General features: G+C 29.3%; 2 protein-coding genes across 2 annotated transcripts; one reads left to right on the plus strand and one right to left on the minus strand.

Annotated features, from left to right (window-relative positions):
• Positions 1-1,045: 1,045 nt before the first annotated feature.
• Positions 1,046-6,393, minus strand: dre4 (SPT16 homolog, facilitates chromatin remodeling subunit dre4). Its single transcript, XM_018549424.1, has 16 exons — positions 6,117-6,393; positions 5,928-6,032; positions 5,263-5,427; positions 5,019-5,171; positions 4,786-4,932; positions 4,423-4,692; positions 3,063-4,349; positions 2,754-2,936; positions 2,516-2,647; positions 2,275-2,444; positions 1,983-2,166; positions 1,821-1,899; positions 1,566-1,731; positions 1,404-1,484; positions 1,235-1,300; positions 1,046-1,175 (listed from the first exon to the last, which is right to left on the minus strand). The coding sequence occupies exons 1-16, from the start codon at positions 6,183-6,185 to the stop codon at positions 1,046-1,048; spliced, it is 3,387 nt and encodes a 1,128-aa protein (XP_018404926.1). The 5' UTR covers positions 6,186-6,393.
• Positions 6,394-9,343: 2,950 nt separating this feature from the next.
• Positions 9,344-14,497, plus strand: Ptpmeg (protein tyrosine phosphatase Meg). Its single transcript, XM_018549388.1, has 16 exons — positions 9,344-9,577; positions 9,667-9,795; positions 9,925-9,973; positions 10,100-10,267; positions 10,380-10,500; positions 10,583-10,670; positions 10,746-10,898; positions 10,984-11,216; positions 11,298-11,468; positions 12,270-12,447; positions 12,533-12,700; positions 12,794-12,969; positions 13,057-13,256; positions 13,397-13,740; positions 13,898-14,182; positions 14,264-14,497. Exons 1-16 carry the CDS (start codon positions 9,344-9,346, stop codon positions 14,345-14,347), a joined length of 2,781 nt encoding a protein of 926 aa, XP_018404890.1. The 3' UTR covers positions 14,348-14,497.
• The last annotated feature ends 4,617 nt before the right edge of the window (positions 14,498-19,114 follow it).

The raw sequence follows: 19,114 nt of genomic DNA on the forward strand, positions 1-19,114 counted from the left end.
TATGTTAAGATACAAATCTGAGAACTATGTAAATGAGGTTTCGCTAATTTTCGATTTATTTCGATTTTTTCACTCTCTGAATCAGTGTTCTTTTCTCATCTCAGCGTACACATAACACATGGGCTCGATGAGGAGAATTACAAATGTATTTCCATTTTTCTGAGTAATCAAAGTATATAAAAAATCATATAAGACACATTTTCTCAAACAATATTGATTTTGCAATCCTTAAGCCAATGATTTAAAAAATACTTTGAAGTATAGATTTCAAATTTTAGTAAACACGAAGAAAAATTCAAGATTCACATAATGCTATGTGTGAATCGCATTTATCATTAGTACATTATCTTGCATTTCTATTGTTATTTTTTTCATAATACTTAAACTTCACCCGAAATGTTTATATCAATGATGTTCTATGTTATGATTCTTATCAGTACACACAGTTGTAAATTTGATCTTTTTATTTTTATCTTTCATACATTCAAAAATATTGATAATCCATGAAGTAACTTTCTCACGCAACGCTTTTTGATAAAAAAAGACACTCCAAGTTTATCTCATTAATTCATGTGTCTTTATCTTATAAGTGTCATAGAAAACTTAGAAGAAACATATATATTTGTAATGCAACTCTTACATTATCGAATAAAAAAATCTGAAATGTGGAATGAGTTATATTTAACCTTAAAAACTACTTAATGTTAAAAACGCAAGAGAATTACAAAAAAGAAGTTATATATATCCTCTGTGTACGAAAGCAAAATATTCAAACAATAAAAAATAATTATTAAAAGTATAATGCTAATTCGTTTCTATTCTGTTTAATGCAAGAAAATGTACTATTCGTACAAATCGTTATAGTTTAAGAGTTTTATTTGGAATCACCATTTGCTGTAATTTCGTATGTACTCTTGTCTCGATGTGCAGATCTTCTCTTAGCAATTTACTTCCTGTAAAAATTTAATAATTAAACATATAACTAAGTATTATTATAAAAATAAATATGTTATAAAAATGCTTATTATCATTTATTAATTATTACTTACTTAGATCTCTTAGATCCTCTGTCGCTTCTTTCTGAGCTCCTTTCACGAGGACGTTTCTTACTGCTGGACGAAGAATGCGTTGACTTACTTTTAACATGCTTATCGTGTTTATCACTCTTTTTGGGACTAAACAAACAAATTTCAATTATAGCAACATTAAAAATGTAAAACTTATCGGTAATCACCTGTGTTTGGATGATTTGGAAGGAGACCCTTTCTTGTGCGAGCCCCCACTCCGTGATCGATCCGTTCTTTAATTATTAAGTACAAAACTCGATATAATTTCGCGAAAAAAAAAAATTTACTTTACATGAGAATATCTGCTATTTGTAAACTATAAAGGATCATATTTACCTATATTTGTCTGATCGTTTATCTTTACTAGGTGAACTTTTACTCTTTGAATTAGTGGAACTCTTGTGTTTAGAATTATGTCTTATATGAAACAAAGAATACCTAAAGTTAGCATTTATTGTAAGAACATTGAAATATTTAATATATCTGTGTATACAATACCTATCTTTTGAAGGTGGAGATTGTCTTCGGTTCGCTTTCTTCTTTTTACTAGAACTGTAATCGTCACGATAACGATCATCGCCCCTTTCTTTGTCCTCCTCGGCCGCTTCTCTTTCCAAATCTGACCAATCTTTCCCTGATTCTTCAGAGCTACCTAATTCTTCTTCTGGGAAAAAAAAAGTATAAGAAAAATTAAATAAATTAAAAAATAAAAATAGCAAATGTATAAAAATACAATAATTTCGAATAAAGTACCTTCACTATCAGAATCTTCAGAAGCTTCAGAATATTCAGAATCATCATCAGATTCTTCCTCACTTTCCATATCAGATGGCTGTAAATACATTAAATATAAATAAAATATATGTATCACTCTTACATATTTAAAGAATTTCCTTGTTTATCTAAATCTCAAACCTCATACGCATCATCTTCTTCCTCTTCTTCATCATCGACTTCTTCATTTTCAGCATCACTTTCTGGATCCAGGAATGTCCATCCTCCGCTTTCAAAGAATCCTTCAGGATCATCTGTTATAGTTTTCATAATTTTTGTCCAATTCAAAGACTGGACACCTTCTGAATATCGAATGTCGCACGAACTAAACAGGAAATTATAAACTTAATAATTACATAAGTTCTGTCTATATTATAAAAGATAATAAAATTGACAAGACATTGTCCACTTTTCATTAAATAATATGACTTACTTTAACCATTCTTTGACATGATCTAACATATTCATAGGAACGGCATTTACCATCGCTACCTTTCGATGATAATCTTTGAAAACAAAGATCATATCGAAGTTCTTTAGATGAAATTGTACTCTTTCAAAGTGAACCAATTCAACATCTTCCAAGGTAATGACAAATGGAGGCTAAACCCAAACATATTAATGTAATTCTCTTTACCTTAAAATATTAATTTTGTTTTATCGCAGTGCATTACCCATTCTGTGAGATTAACCAAACATCCACTAGTTGGTTGAAGTAAGACAGTACTCCTGAATGGTGCACCAGGAAATCCCAAGTCCCGAAATGGTGTATCAAATTCTATCTCTTGCTTTGTCATTCCTTCAACCTTTATACAATACAGACATGTATCATTACGCATTAAATAATATAATATATATAAGAAATAAATATATAAAATCAATAAACATAAATTAATAAAAATTTATACACACCTTTTCACAGAAGCTTTTAAAAGCAGTTTTTAATTTATGTCTCAGTTCTCGTTCCGATTGTTCAGCTGCAAGATCATCACGATCGTGCATATGCTGATGTTTACCTAAATCGGTAGTAATTTCTCCAACTTCAGTATAAAACTGCACATCTACATGTTTCTTCTTGCCAAACATAATAGCATGCTACAAAAACCATAAATATTTATAAATATATACATATTAATGTATATAAGTAGCAATATTCATTCGTGAAAAATTAATAGAATTCTTACATATTTAAAAAATATAAGATAAACATATGATACATACTTTTAAATGAAAATGAAGTAATATAATCATTTCACCATCGCACGGTTGGAAGAAAGCGTTTTTAATGTTATTATAAAGAATATCTACTTTATCACCGCGTACGGAAGTATAGCGGAATCCATTTGTGTGCGCTTCTAAACCACCAGTCATTCTTTTTGTAACAATATTTGGTCGAATATATAAATCTTTTAATTTTGGATTGCCCTTATTTTGTGATAATATTAAAGTATCTTGTTTTACAAGATCCTCCTTTTCTCTTTCTTCTGCTTCTCGATTTTTGAACTTCTTTTGCACTTCCTTAATCAATCTAAAGGCTGTATTTAAATTTGATGATGGTGCAGAGATCTCGCCAGGCTCTTTGGTATTTGTGCTTCGATATGTTACTTCCTTAACAAACGTTGCATCAGGCTGAGGGTAAGATCCACCTTCATTTCGTCCCATAGTTGCACCAGGGTGAAAGAAGTTTATTCTAAGATACGTATAATCTCCTTCTACTGACTGTGAGATGTTTTTAATTGTTGATATGTGGAATGGTACTGGAATACCAGCAACAGGTAAAATCACAGTTTCGTACTTTTTATCCACAAACAACTTCAACTCTCTGACTTCTGGCTCACGTGGCATATGACTCAAGCTTTTATAAGATACTGTTGATTTACGTATCTTTTCTTGTTCCTTACCACCAGACTGTTGGGCCAATCGAGCTTTAGCAACTTCATTCAATTGTTGAGCTAATTCTTTTTGATGCTGCTTTCTCTTCTCTTCCGAACTGTGCTCTGTTCTCAATTTAGATTCTATTACAGCAGTTCTTTTTCCACGTCCTAGAATTTCTGGCTTTGGTTCATTTTCTTTTCCACTTCCCTCTTCTTCTTCATCTTCGTCATCTTTCACATATATACCTATATTTTTTACCTTCTTCTTTGATGGTGTTAAATTAGAAGCGGGTTGTCCTTCATTTACTATAACTGTATCGCCTATGAAAAGGGCGTAAGTTTTACCTTCTTTGTCCATTGCATCTGGATTATTAAGGTTTGAAAGACCAACGTTAACATTAAATACCATGCCCTTCTTAGCTATTGCATGAATTTTTGGACCCAATAGCAAAGAACTTTCTTTAAACTCAATACCCATAGCAAATCCAAAATTTTTGGTTAAATGATTTAACATTTCTGGTTTTTCATCTTTTACAAATTTAATACCAGCCTCATACACTTCACTTATTTTTGTTCCTGCAACTAATTTTTTCAGAATTTCTTCTTCCAGTTGTAATAAAAAATTATAATTTTCCTACAACAAAATGCATTATAAATTAGAACACTGAAATCTGATTTAAGTAATATAAATGTTTTTTTTTACATACCTCAATTATTTTTGTGGGATTGACTAACAGAGTTCTTACTATGTTTGAACAATAACTTTTGTAACGTGCTCCTAATGAGCAAACAATAACACCAAAGTGGAGAGTGGTGTTTTTATCGCTAACAGCGCTAAATTTAAGAGAATAATTTCCACCACTTTGTATAATTGCTGGGTAACACATATCTACCTGTGTAATATCTACTCCAGTTACATACTTTTTATTTGTGATAGCTGTATCTACACTTTCTGCTAGCTTTGAGTGTTTAACTTTCTGAAATCATACATAAGATACTCAATTGTAATGTTTTTATCGACATTCCTTTCCATATATGGCTAAAATGTCATACAACTGAAGAAAATATACCTTGTCCGAATCTATGATTTCCATTATTTGATCTTTAAGATACTTGGTGAAAACATCTACTGATATCAGACAAGCTTTCTTTATAGTGATTATCTCACTATCTTCTTTTGGACACATAACATAAGCAGCTGCAGCACTTATGTCAACCTATATGAATTATATAAATACAAATATTTTTTTAACTTAAGTCTGTATTCAACTATATAAATTTTCTATAATTTATGCCTGCTTACCGTATCAAATGATTCATTCTTTAAAGTAGCTCTCCAGGCATCCATAAAAGCACCTGGATAATTTTCTTTAGAAAACACTCCCAAAGTTTTGCCTTTTTTACTTTGCTTTATCACTTCAATGAGTTTTGCAAAATTTGCCTTGTCTTCATCACTCTATAAAAAGATATTCAAGTATTAATTAACATTCTATCAATGTACATTTAATAATAAAATTATTCTTATGTAAATTAAGCAATATACATACTCTGTCTCTGACAAATAATTTCACAGGTGGTACTCCTGTATCATCGGTATTCTGGTTTTCCACCTTTCTTAGAAATTCAATCTTCTTTTTACTGGCCAAGAAATTGATAGACTCTTCCGTCAATATCATTATAGTATCCGTGAGTTCATAACTGAGCAGCCATGTCTAAAACAAAACGTGTTCAAACATAGAGAAACTTTCAATTTATTTTTTGCTCAATAAACAGTTTTATTACATTAACCATTTGCAATAAATTAATACTTATTAATATATATCTTCAATAAACATAATATAATGAAACATAATAAAATGTAACATAATAAAATATAACATACAGAAAATCATTTTCGAGAAATACAAGGTACGTTTCATTATATAATCTTTTTTTAACAAATAATCTTATAAAAAGTATAAAAGGTACTACAAAAATAAAAATTTTCAACTTAAAATTTTATGTTCACCACACTAGAAACCACTCTGATATCTCAACGATCGAATTGTTCTAATGTCACTTGTTATGTCTTTCTCTATCAAAGATCTTAAACAAATTTCTAATATTAGGTTCATAGAATTGAAGCGAAATTGACACATATACTCCATCTTTGTGATAAGATACTTGTAGTGAGTCCTTAGGAAAAAAATTTCTGATTTTAATACACATGTACCTGCAATGCTATGGACTTGCTGTAAACGATATCTTCATCAGTTCCAACGGCAGAAACAAGACAATCCATTTTACTAAAACTGTCATCGGTGCCGACTTCCCCATCCTACGGAAAGTAAAAGATTGTATAATAATACGCAATAATTTCGCTCACCGGGATCAAAAAGCATGCAATTTCCGGCAAGCTTACCTTCCACGCAGCATACAGGCGCGTTATGCGCCGAAAAAACATATCCTTGTCGAGAGACACGTTTGCCATGGTTCGGCGTGGTTTGGATTTTTACTCACGCGGCTGAGAGCCTTCTCGTTCTAAGACGAAATTATAATCAACGCTTGCGTCGTAAGTGGCCGAGGAAACAAAACATTCATTAGACGCGCAGATATCCTCAGCGTTATCACATCTTCCGTTTCGGTTCTTTGTGATTTGAGCCAATTTGCGCGCCGGTATACAGACCGACTTTTATTTCGCGAATTCAACCGATGAAGTAACAAAGATCGACCGTAAGCTCATGCGACTGCAAGCAGTGCAAGCACGGAGATGGCGGGATTTATAACCAAACACGCAACATGCAACGCTGCGATGCCGCGAATCGGGAGATCGGGACGCCTTGCTCACGAAACGCATCCCGCGCAGTTTCATCAAAGCGAGGCGTTGATTGGCTAGAACATGGTTACAATACTCATGCTCATGGCGCAGTATTTCATCAATAATTAAAGAATGATATACTGAATTGATACAATATGCAACAAAGTTGTGATTAATTAAATACTCGTACCATATATATATATATATATATGGAATTTCGGAAAAATAATACGACCAATCGGAATCATTCATTTGTATAACGTGCTGCACTTAAATGATTCTGATTGGTCGTATGACTTTTCCGAGATTCCGTTCTTTCCGAAACTCCGATTGTCATGGGGAAGTGACAACGCTCGCAATGCTCGCAAGCATCGTTTTTTCTTGTTTAATATTTGATAAATAAGGATGGAATGATTTCATGAGCGTGGTGAGCGTTAATTGGAACGCATCTTCAGGCCTCGTTTCCATCGCCATAAGCCCTAGTTTACAATAGATCTGTTCGCGTTGCTTGCACTTTTTGCACTCAGTGTCTTCGCTTTCTCTCTTTTTAACGCGTAAATTAGATATCTATCTCTATTTTCCGTTCAAAAATTTTGTGAGGATTTCAAGCAAATCTGTTCAGCGAATAGACCTAATAAATAAAACGAACGAACCTACCATTCGTCCGTTTCGCTTGAGTTCTTTCTGCTACGCGCGCATATATATACCCGTGCATGCGTCCGACATATGTCATATATGTATGCACGCATTAAGCATGCAATACACGCAAATAAATACACCCCACACACGTGTGCAAGCGCGTTTTTTTCCTAGCCATCAAATGTCTCGCGTAATCGGGATGTGAAGGACTGATTAGAACCAATTAGAACCTTCGTTACACGACAAAACTCGCAAAATACGACTGTTTCATGTGCACTATTTAGCTTTCATTTTATGCACATACGTATGCATGCATGTGTATATATACATGTATACATATGCTGCACCTGAATAGATCTCGCATATATATGCGCATATATTTTTGTAAGCCCTGCTCGCGGAATGCTTTTATACATATGATTGATTGAACGTCGTTGCCTCGTGCGTCCAATTACTCCGATTGCCAATCTCACCGAACCGATCGTTTACCAGGTTTGCCTTATAGAGGTATGTTGGTAAGAATTGCGGCAAAAATGGGAGAAACGGAGTCGTGGAAAGTGGTAAATTAGAAATTGTCGGCAGGGCGTCGTGAGAGGTTGCGTATTTCGTGTGAGGAAATGTGTGATGAACTGTTGCTTTGCCGCATCAATATGATATTACACATCCACTTGGAGTGGACTGTGCTTGGATCGGCACAATTATGAAAAGGAGCCTGTACACATCTCGCCCGAGAGTCCAATGCTATTCTGAGGGAAGTGCGGCTCCCGGGCTCGTATGTACGCTTGGAACAATTTATCGAATCCTGTGTACAGGGTTTTACGGCAATCGCAAGTAAAACGTGTCGCTCGTATCATGAATGTGAGTAAATCTATATATTGTATTTAGTGGGGTTATAATTCGCCGTATCTCTCTAAATCAAATTATGTCAAGTATTTTACCCTGACTGTAATCATATGTCTGATTGAGGAATGATTTTGCATGTTGACAGTACAATGATGTATCTCTTAATGATATCGTTTATACACTGTTCCAATAATCTTATGTTGGTATTTTTTTCATTTGTAATAATTATATATAAATATGTAAATGTATTTGTCAATATTAATGCCCTAGCCTTGGAAAAATTTGCAGAATCCAATTGTGCGATAGCAGTTAGTCGGCAGTATTACTCTTTCTTTTTTGTATAAACTATTTTCAGAATATTCCCGTTCTCTTCTACATTACTCTGACAATTTGATTATGTAACTCATGTTGGATTATTGAAAAATCTTGGTAAACTTGCTTTTAATGACATCTCTGGAATGTAATTATACTTTTGTATCTATTTGTGGTTTGAAGTGCTAATTAATAAATTGTTCTTAACTTGTAAAACAGAAATGTATTAAATATATAACTTATGTTGATATAAATATTGAGATAAATTTGTTTTTTAATGACATTTCTAAAATGTAACTATATTTTCATATCTGTGTTTTTGAAGTACTAACACAAGACTATTGTTGCAAGAAAATCTATCTTGTTTTAGCTGTACTTTCTTATATTTCAATTGTCACATACATAGATTTATTTAAAAATAGAAGAAAGAAATGTAGGTATGTAAGTAATTTTGAAAAAATGATAATAATTTTATAAAACACAGCTAAAAAATAGATTTTCCGTATGATATACACTTTTAACAAAATTTTTTATTTATTTATATTTAACAATATATTTATTAATGAATTTATTAAATGCAAGAAACAGCTGTACCTTTACAATTCTTTATTACTAATAATCAGCAGATTTTAGTATATTTTAATGGAGAATGATATATAATAGCTTATATACTTGTAAGTGTATCACTGAAACATATATATGTAAAATTATTGTGTGTGCTGTTTTATTTATTTCAACTTAATTATATATGTAGATACTAATTTTTAACCTTTGGTATAATTAAATTTGTATTATTTTTGTTTGTATTATTTTTAAGCATATATATATAACAATTTCAATATAACATTTTTTTTCTATTTATGTATGTTTGTAAAATGTATATACGAGCAAATTATATTTATTTTATAAAATAAAAAGATCAAATATATATAAGTATATGTATATAGGATTCTTCACAAATTGATTAGAGCATTAAATACAATAATTGCTAACGAATCCTTATGTAATTTTTTTGATAAATTTTGATATATTATATAATGTTCCATTTAATTTTCAAAGGTGGTCAGCATAGCAGAGAGGTGGTGTCGAGAAGGTGGTTGACACGCCTTCATATATTTGAGATGATTGAAAGTGTATCACGCAGAGCACTTAGTGGCTCCAGTGGGAGCTACCACGTTCGTGGTGCTGAATTAGCAAGAAATCGCAGACTAAAATCTTTATCAGCCACTGTTACTTTTCTAGATGATACACAGCATACATTTCAATTAGATGTAAGTCCATAACATTCTTTCATGTAAGAGATGTAACAATTAAATGTAATAAAAATAAATATATATTAATAAACAAATGTATATTATAGAAACGAGCAAAAGGACAAGTTTTATTAGATTTGGTGTTTCAACATTTAGAACTTATTGAAAAGGATTATTTTGGTTTACAATATGCTGAAAATGGAGTTAGCACAACTATACCTACATCTGATATAATGGTAACATATCTTTAAAAAAATTATTTTATTACATACCTGTTCTTTCTCAAAATATTATTTAAAATATATAAATTTTATATATTAGTGTAAATGAAAAAAAATTAATCATTAATATATAAATATTTCTAGAGGTGGCTGGATCCCTCTAAACCTGTGAAAAAGCAAATAAGAAGTAAGGGTAAAGATCCTATATCTTTAACAAAATATATATAATTATATGAAAACTAAATATATATATTTTCTAGTTAATTATCTACATGTGTTATATAGTATATAATATATAATATATATTTATTTGTTTCAGGTGGACATTTCTTTTTTAGAGTAAAATTTTATGTATCCGATCCTAGTAAACTGCAAGAAGAATATACCAGATATCAATTTTATTTACAAATACGTAGAGATATTCTTCAAGGAAAACTTCAATTGCCCTCTAGTACAGCTTGTTTAATTGCTAGTTATACAGTTCAGTGTAAGTTTATATTAAAAATAATAGAATAAATTTAAATAATTTTAGTCTTAATATTGAATATAAATTAATAAAACGAGTTAATACATTGTATTTTTGTATGTTGCATATATAGCGGAGTTAGGAGATTATCATCCAGAGGAACATGGACCAGGCTATCTTTCACAATTGCAATTAATACCTGGACAAACAGAAGAAATGGAAAAGAAGATATCAGAGCTACATAAACTGCACAAGTTTGTACATTTTTATATCTAATATTTAATAATAAATCTTATAATTTACTTTAATATTAAATGTATTTTTTTTTATTCATAGGGGACAATTGCCAGCTGATGCCGAATTTAATTTTTTAGATCATGCAAAGCGTTTAGATATGTATGGAGTGGAATTACATAAAGCAAGGGTATAGAATATACTAGATAATTGAAAAGTACTTTTTAAAAATAAAATTAACGTATATACTTTATTTGTCTTTTAGGATTCTACAAATAAAGAAATACAGTTAGGTGTTACATCGATTGGCCTGGTTGTATTTCAGAATGGCATTAAAATCAACGTATTTTCATGGTCAAAAATAGTTAAAATCTCTTTTAAAAGAAAACAATTTTTTATACAACTTCGACGAGAACAAGTGGGTTTTATTATTTTATTTAATTCATTAATTTAATATGTATGTTTTTATTACTTTTTTGTGAATTAACTAATTTATGTTGCAGTCTGAAAACTATGACACATTATTAGGTTTTAACATGCAAACTTATCGTAGTTCTAAAAATCTATGGAAAGCTTGTGTTGAGCACCATACATTCTTTAGACTTCATAGCCCAAAAATGCGACCAAAACGATTTCCCCTTACTTTAAGTAGTAGATTTACATATTCAGGACGTACAGAATTTCAAACAGTTGAAGATGGAAAGCACAGAGCACGTGTGGAAAGGACATTTATACGGTAATTATGACAATTTATAGTAGTTGAATTGTAAAATTAATATTTTGTAAGGATTTTTCTTGGAACATTTTTAATATTTAGGTCACCTAGTAAAAAAATTGCTCATACTATTGCAACTGCATCTGTTACTGACGACAAAGGAAAATTGGCAATATCTTCTGGGAGACCTCCACGATCTTATGACAATAAGGTTCAATCTCTCGGTGCTCGTGAACCTCGTCAAGCATGGGGTGAAGGAAACCCAAGTGACGAGTTAGTTACATATAATAATATTTATTTATAATATTGAAGAGAAAATATTCCACAGTTACAGTTATATAACTATAATTACTTTTCTCTTAATTGTACATAAATACCAGGCAAGAAGATAAGACTAAGGAAACGATTAAAATTTTAATTACAAAATTTAAACATTAAAAAAGAAACTGGCAAATAAGTATTGCGTAGTAATTGTTGTGCGAATAAAATAATAAATAATTATAAATAAAATTAAGTAGATATAATTATTTGATCGTCGTTTCGACTCTTCTTGGAGTAATCTTCAGCTAACAGTTGGCGATTGAAATTAAAATGCCATTAATATCCTATTATATAGACCTAAAGATGAAAGATCCTTGTTAGAATGTCATTAAAAACATGGCTATAAAGGAACAATGTTAATGAACATATGTTTTACTAGAAGAAGAAAAAATTAATCTGTAACATTTTTTTATATAGATTTAAAGCACAAATACCTTCTCCAGATCAACATTTAAAAATTTCGGTTTGTAACATAAAATAACACACACACACACACATTACAGATTGCATTAATTAATTAAATTATTATTTAATCCACGTGTCAATTATCATGCTGTACTCATATTTGCCACTTTCCTTAATATCTTCAATCGCGCGTGCGCGCGTGTGTCGCTTGTTTACAAAATTCATATTAAAAAAATTATTTTGTAATATGCAATACAATTTTTTTATGTTATATTTTATTGATTATAATTATATAGTTAACGTTAATTTTTATTTAGCACTTTTAGTTTTATTTATCTCCTCTTATAGTGAGGGTGGTTTTTTATCTTTGAGGGAAGAAATAACAGGAAGCTATACACGAGGTGGAGCATTTTCACCAGCGTTAGGCTCTCGAGTGTTCAGTTATGCAGACGATGATACAACTGCTGAAAGAAATATTTACGATTTACCAGACTATAGCGAACCTACTAGTTCACCAGCTCCACAAGTACGTATATCTATCAAAAATACACATAATAACTAATAAAAAAAGTAAAAGTAAAGATATTCAAAACATATTTTTGTTATTTTAGATATTAGAAGACGGTTTAGTAACCATATCTTTAACGCCAGATGAACAAGGTCGTTTTGGTTTTAATGTAAAAGGTGGATTAGATTTGGATATGCCAATCTTAGTATCGCGAGTAGCACCAAATACACCCGCTGATCGTTGTTATCCAAAATTAAATGAAGGAGATCAAGTACTTAATCATTTAATACATGCTTTTATTCGTATCAATAGTCTATGTGATATTTCTTTTTTATGTATCGTAAAATACAATTTCTTTTTACAGGTTGTTTATATTAATGGAATTGATGTGAGTGGTTTATTGCATGAACGCGTAGTAAATTTAATACGGCAATCGCGCGATCGTGGATCTGGTGAACTTACTTTAACTGTCAGACCTAATGCTTTGTATAATGCATTGGCTGGCACTGACGAGACGTCCGAAGAAGAACCGCCTTATAGGTATGTAACTCTAAGTTGTAGATGTTTTTCTATATAATTGTATGTATTGAATATTGTTAAATATAATTTATTATAATGAATTGGAAGGTATGTACCTGATGCGCCTCATGCAGCTATTGGATCTGATGCACTGGCTCAATCTATGTTACTGCTTGCGGACGGTCTAGCAAGCGGTGCTCTTATCGCGCAATATGAACAGTTATACAGGAAGAATCCAGAACTTACGTCACTTGAATCGAAAAAACCAGAAAATCAATCAAAAAATCGCTATCGGGATATTTCGCCGTGTAAGTTGAAGTTTCCTCTATAAAAAGAATTATATTTATTATATTAATAAGTTATTAAAAAAAAATTCATTTAGGATAGAATAGCTGTTGAAATAATTTGTATGTAATATGTATATATATATATATTTTTTTTTTTATAGATGATGTTACTCGAGTAATTTTGATGAGATCTGCGAATGGAGATTACATCAATGCCAATTACGTAAATATGGAAATACCAGGTTCAGGCATTATTAATAGATATATTGCTACACAGGGTCCCTTGTCTTCCACCGTTGCCGACTTTTGGCAAATGGTTTTAGAAGCGGGTAGTACACTTGTCGTAATGCTCACAACCTTAGTTGAACGTGGTCGAGCAAAATGTCATCAATATTGGCCGGCATATAACGAGACTCTTACATTAAGAAATCTCACGCTTACATCAACTGCAGAAAATGTCGAAGATACATTTATTTTTAGAGAATTCATACTTCGCGATGTTAATGTGAGTAAAGTTTTCTCTAATATTATCACAATTTATTGCACTTTTTAATACATGAGATAATATCTGATGAGAGAATACCTGATAATATTGTAATACGTTTTTTATATTTATATGCTTAATATTATAATGTATACTTTTTTCACATATTTCTTTGTAGACTGGAGAAGAAAGAGACATAACACATATGCAGTATTGCAGCTGGCCCGATCACGGAGTGCCCAGTGATTGGCGACAATTTACTATGTTTACAGAACGTGTTAGAGCAGCTCGTACTGGAATAGTTGAACCTGCGGTTGTGCATTGTTCTGCTGGAATAGGACGAACCGGTGTATTAGTTTTAATGGAAACTGCATTGTGTTTAATTGAAGCTAATCAACCAGTATATCCATTAGATATTGTACGCTCTATGAGAGATCAAAGAGCAATGATGATACAGAATGCTGTAAGTCTTATTTATTGTTACTACTTAATATCTATTTAGATAATCTAATATACCGTTCTGTTTATGTGTTATTTCTTTCAGAGTCAATATAGATTTGTGTGTGAAGCAGTCCATAAAGCCTATAGTGAAGGAATAGCCAAGCCACTTCCAGAGTTTAGTAGATGAAAATAAAAATTCACATTGATGGGCAGCGTTTTGTAATTATACCATTTCTTCTTTCACATCTTGCATCAAGCCTCATGCCATTAGGAAGTAGTTTTATATTTTGACAATAACGCGTATAATATATATTTAACATAGCATATCTTAGTAAAAAAGGGCAGATATGTATTATGTAAAGTATAATCTCACTATACATAATTGACGTCCAATTCTCATTTATTACTGTAAAATTTCTATTTTTTAAAAATTTTCTTATACATAGAAGGTCTATTTAATATTTTAGTGATTTATTTTATCTTCATGCAAAACATCGTTTTGTACAAAATGTGATTATATTTTTTGACGCGAAAGTATTAATCTTTTATAATAATTTAAAATATTTCTATGAGACACATTTAGAAAGCCTCAAAAGAATAATATGTATTATGATATATTATTACTAAATTTGTACCTTATATAAAAATAGATTTAATTATATATATAATAAAAATTGTAAGATATAACATATATTTATGGAAACTTAATTGTAGGTTAAATAAACCGTAATTAATTTAAAAATTAATATATATATATATATGCATATATCATTTATATATTATCCTTTTGGACATTATATTTTATAGAAATATTTTAAATTTATTTTGCTATTAATTAAAAAAATCTGCAACTGTATATTATATAATGCAAATATCTGGATATAACATATTAACATTAATTTATTTGAATGATTTAAAATTTTTTGCAAAAAAACACGTGTTTATGCACTTTTTAAGTTTTATTATTAGTTATATTAAAAAAGTATTTAGATGAACAAAAGAAAAAATAATATTAATGCATAAATTAATATATTTACAAATTTGAAGTACAATTGTGAAAATAATGGATAAAAAATTTAGATACAATAACATAAATAAAAAAGTATTTGCACGTGATGTAAAAGAAAAAAATATATATATATTTAATATACTAGATAGTTATCAACTCTGTCAATGGACTTAATTTAAAGATAATTTTCCTATAACAAAAGTTTAATGATAGACATAATTATAAAATATTGAAAATAAAATACATTAACTGATGTCCTCGTATCAAATTTACGCTGTGCATCAATTAACTCCAAATTCATCAAGAAATTATCAGTAACAATTGACGCGATAAAAGTTTTACGAATTTTATAATTGCGGAACTTGGTCCATCCTATGTAAAAAGTAATCATACAGAAGAATATTTAAAGGCACAAGGCGAAGTATAATCTTCAATATTAGCAGCTTGCAGGCAAATTATAGCTATCTTATACACTTAAAGAATATGGTTGTATCCGAAGTGAATCAAAATTTATGCATAGTTTTAAATTATCGGACAGTTTAGTATCATATAATAACAAGTTGAAATTTTTCGAGCTTATTTTTATATGATATTAAATAGTCAATACTTTAAAAATGTCACTTTTAATTAAGAACATTTTCACATTCTTAAAAAAATATGCATATTGATCAAAATATGTAACTGGTTTTTCTATATAGATACGATTAGAATTATATATAATTCTCTTATTATTATTAAATGTTTATTGTAAATGTGGGACACTATACTATAGATATTTACACGTTTTTACATATTTATTTTTACACAAAATGAATCAGATCGATATATTATATACCAGAGAATGAAAATAACGCTATATTTGTAATGCCATTACTATTACGAGTTACTCTCTTTTTTTTTTATAGAGTTACTATTACAAGTTACTTTTTTTAATAACGAACTGGTAACGGCGTTACTTTTTTTGATAACTATAACGTAGTTACATTTTTTGTAACAATAACAAATTTTAGTTACTTTTATCGTTACTTTTTATATTTTGAACTCATTTTAAATATAATTTTTTAATAAATATATTTGTTCTTCAATCTGTGATTGGTATTCATTATTCGTTTTTACTTCAAGATTTTTAAAGTAGATAATATCTTAAGGTTCTCTAATACGGTTCTGTGATTGGTTTATGACGTCTTAAAAATGCTCTAAACAGATCACTAAGTTTAACACTTTATTATAATACATAAGAAAGAACTTTAGTTATTAATCTTTAAGTTTAACAAAAATGATGCCATGTGTTACAAAATTTATTATGAAAAATATCACTTTAGCCGGATTGTGTTTTAAGATCGAAATTTTAATCGGTATGTGACTTGTATACCTGGATATGTATATATATAAATTCACTCTAGAATCTTATTATGTAACAAAACTCTTCACGAACCGAAAAAGAATTTTTCCTTCTTAGTTTTTACATATCGGTTTGGTGTCATTATTGTTTATTATCTTTATTAGTATTTAAACAAAAAAATGTAAAACTTTTTAGACTAATCTTGTTTTAATATTAAAAAAGTAACGGAAAAGTAACGAATCTTTACTTTTTATGATAACAAGTAACACATCGATACTATTAAAGATGCTCGGCTTTTATGGAAATTCGCGTGACTGTTACAATTTAAATAATAAACTGATACATACTAATTTTATAATTTATTAGTTTCGTAGACATGTATATAGATATATTTAAAATTAACTCGATTTTTATTAAAAACTGTGATTTTAACGTTATCGTCCGAGTTTGAGTATCAGTATAGATGATAAATGCAGAAAAAAATTGTAATTTTTCAGCAATATATAAGATATTATAGAATTAAAAGTATGCATACTTATTTATACAGTATTTATATAATAAAAAATCAATAATATATATTACTAAAATATTTATGTTAATAATCGCAAATTTTTATTACTTGTTGATAATGTCATTCTTCAATTATCCCTGAGTTCCCAGGATTACATTGATAGTCACGAAAATTTTCCTAGGGCCGAGCATCTTTAATAGTATCTCGTCGATAAGTAACACACAGTAATGCATTACTTTCAAAAAGTAACTTCCCATTCCTTGTTACATACATATCTCCTTATTTACAACTTTCAACCTTGTAATTAATTTCACGAATCTCACGGATTCTTTTATATACTTACCGTGGACTCCTTAATAATATAATACCTCATTGTACGTATTAACACCAGCATTTTATAATCTATTTTTGTATTTATACAAACTAGTACTACAATAAACATTATTAAAACAATGGTCTATAATCTTTCATGCATGGTCAAAAGAATAAAAGTTATCCGTTTACAAATACAAATATAGTAACTTTTCTATTTCAATTTCTTTCTTTTTCTTTTTTGCAAAAGTTTTTATCAATTAAAATTAACTTTTATTCTTTTCACAGTGCATGAAAGAACGGAAAAATAAAAGAATGTCTGTCCTTAATGAATATATATCGATATATGTATGCTAAATCTAATTCGGCAAAAAAAATCTAAGACAATTATTTTAATATATGAGGAAAAAAATGTAAGGGACACCTTAAATATATATATCATAAAGTATGTACATATTAGAACACAAAATTGTGTATGTGTATATATATATATATGTGCGTGTGAATTACTTTTTCTTGTTTGTTTCATAATTCATTCTGCAATATTTTCACGATCTATATTGTATATTGTTTACAAAAACTAACGTTTTGTGTATATATAGCGTGACTTACGTAAAGTGACAAATCAGTATTTCAGAAGATATAAAAGGTACGGGAAAAAATTATAGACAAAAGTGATATAGTTTCAAAGGGGACGTATATTTTGGTCAAGTTATTTTTTTTAGGTGGAAAAGGAGGTGCCAAAAAGATATGAAAGTCACCTCCTTTTTAAATGGAGAAAAATTATGATTTTTTTGCATAATATGATTTCTCTAATTATTTTACATATAAAGTATTAAGATAGAGATTCTTTACATAAATTTTTGTATGATTCATCTTATAAGTGTTGAGGTACAATTAAAAAATTAATCGTTTACGAAATGTTTGATATTTCATGTATATAAAATATCTTTAAAGTATTGGTTTTCGGATTTACGGTTTATGTAAAAAAAAAATTATATAATTCTATTAGAAAAAGTGATTTTTGTATTTTTCCGCACTTCCACGTAGAAAAAAAAACAACAGTGAACATCTTCCTCGAAACTATTCTATTTTTGTCTCAAATATTTTTCCACATATCTTTCGTATTTTTTGAGTTAAGTATACTTGATGTGAGCCATTCTCACGTAAATATAAATCAAATAAATATATATATATATGTACACACACGCATAAACAATATAACTCAATTAGATTATTAATATATTAAAAGAATCTGATGCCATAAAAAAGTGCAAAGTGTGCACATACATTAGAAAAAAAAATTCCAATACACAACACAAATAATGCGTTATATATTCACCGTGGAAATTTATTATTTAATGTAAGATATACATGTTTGTGCAAACATATGATACGCAATTCTCTACTCAAATATTTTTTATCTCTGTGCAAATGAAAATATTTTTAATTAAACATATGTTACGTCAATGTCTACACTTTGCAATATATACATATATATATACAATAACATAATACATTAAAATATTTTTTCAAAATTTATTTGATATATTGTGCATGTCGATTATATAGAAATAAGTAATAAAAATACTTTATCAATTTATTTTAGATACATTTACATACCGTAATCAGTCAAAATTTTAGACTGTAGTGCCTTGTAAATTTTTTTCCCCAAACGCAGTCATGTTAAATACGAACTAAAATATTTGATTTGTGTTGTTTGTGTTGTAAAATTTTCTTTTAGATATTAATAATATATAAACAATCATAAGTATAAATC

Source organism: Cyphomyrmex costatus, unplaced genomic scaffold (genome assembly GCF_001594065.2).
Source record: "Cyphomyrmex costatus isolate MS0001 unplaced genomic scaffold, Ccosl1.0 scaffold815, whole genome shotgun sequence".
Lineage (NCBI taxonomy): Eukaryota > Metazoa > Arthropoda > Insecta > Hymenoptera > Formicidae > Cyphomyrmex > Cyphomyrmex costatus.

Excerpts from the sequence above, each read along its gene's own strand:
- dre4 (XM_018549424.1), bottom strand. The coding sequence starts at position 6,185 with ATGGCAAACGTGTCTCTCGACAAGGATATGTTTTTTCGGCGCATAACG. Across the intron at positions 6,033-6,116 it reads GCCTGTATGCTGCGTGGAAG|GATGGGGAAGTCGGCACCGA; the intron begins GTAAGCTTGCCG and ends TACTTTCCGTAG. Across the intron at positions 1,301-1,403 it reads AAACGATCAGACAAATATAG|AACGGATCGATCACGGAGTG; the intron begins GTAAATATGATC and ends TAATAATTAAAG.
- Ptpmeg (XM_018549388.1), top strand. The coding sequence starts at position 9,344 with ATGTTCCATTTAATTTTCAAAGGTGGTCAGCATAGCAGAGAGGTGGTG. Across the intron at positions 9,578-9,666 it reads AGCATACATTTCAATTAGAT|AAACGAGCAAAAGGACAAGT; the intron begins GTAAGTCCATAA and ends TGTATATTATAG. Across the intron at positions 13,257-13,396 it reads CTATCGGGATATTTCGCCGT|ATGATGTTACTCGAGTAATT; the intron begins GTAAGTTGAAGT and ends TTTTTTTTATAG.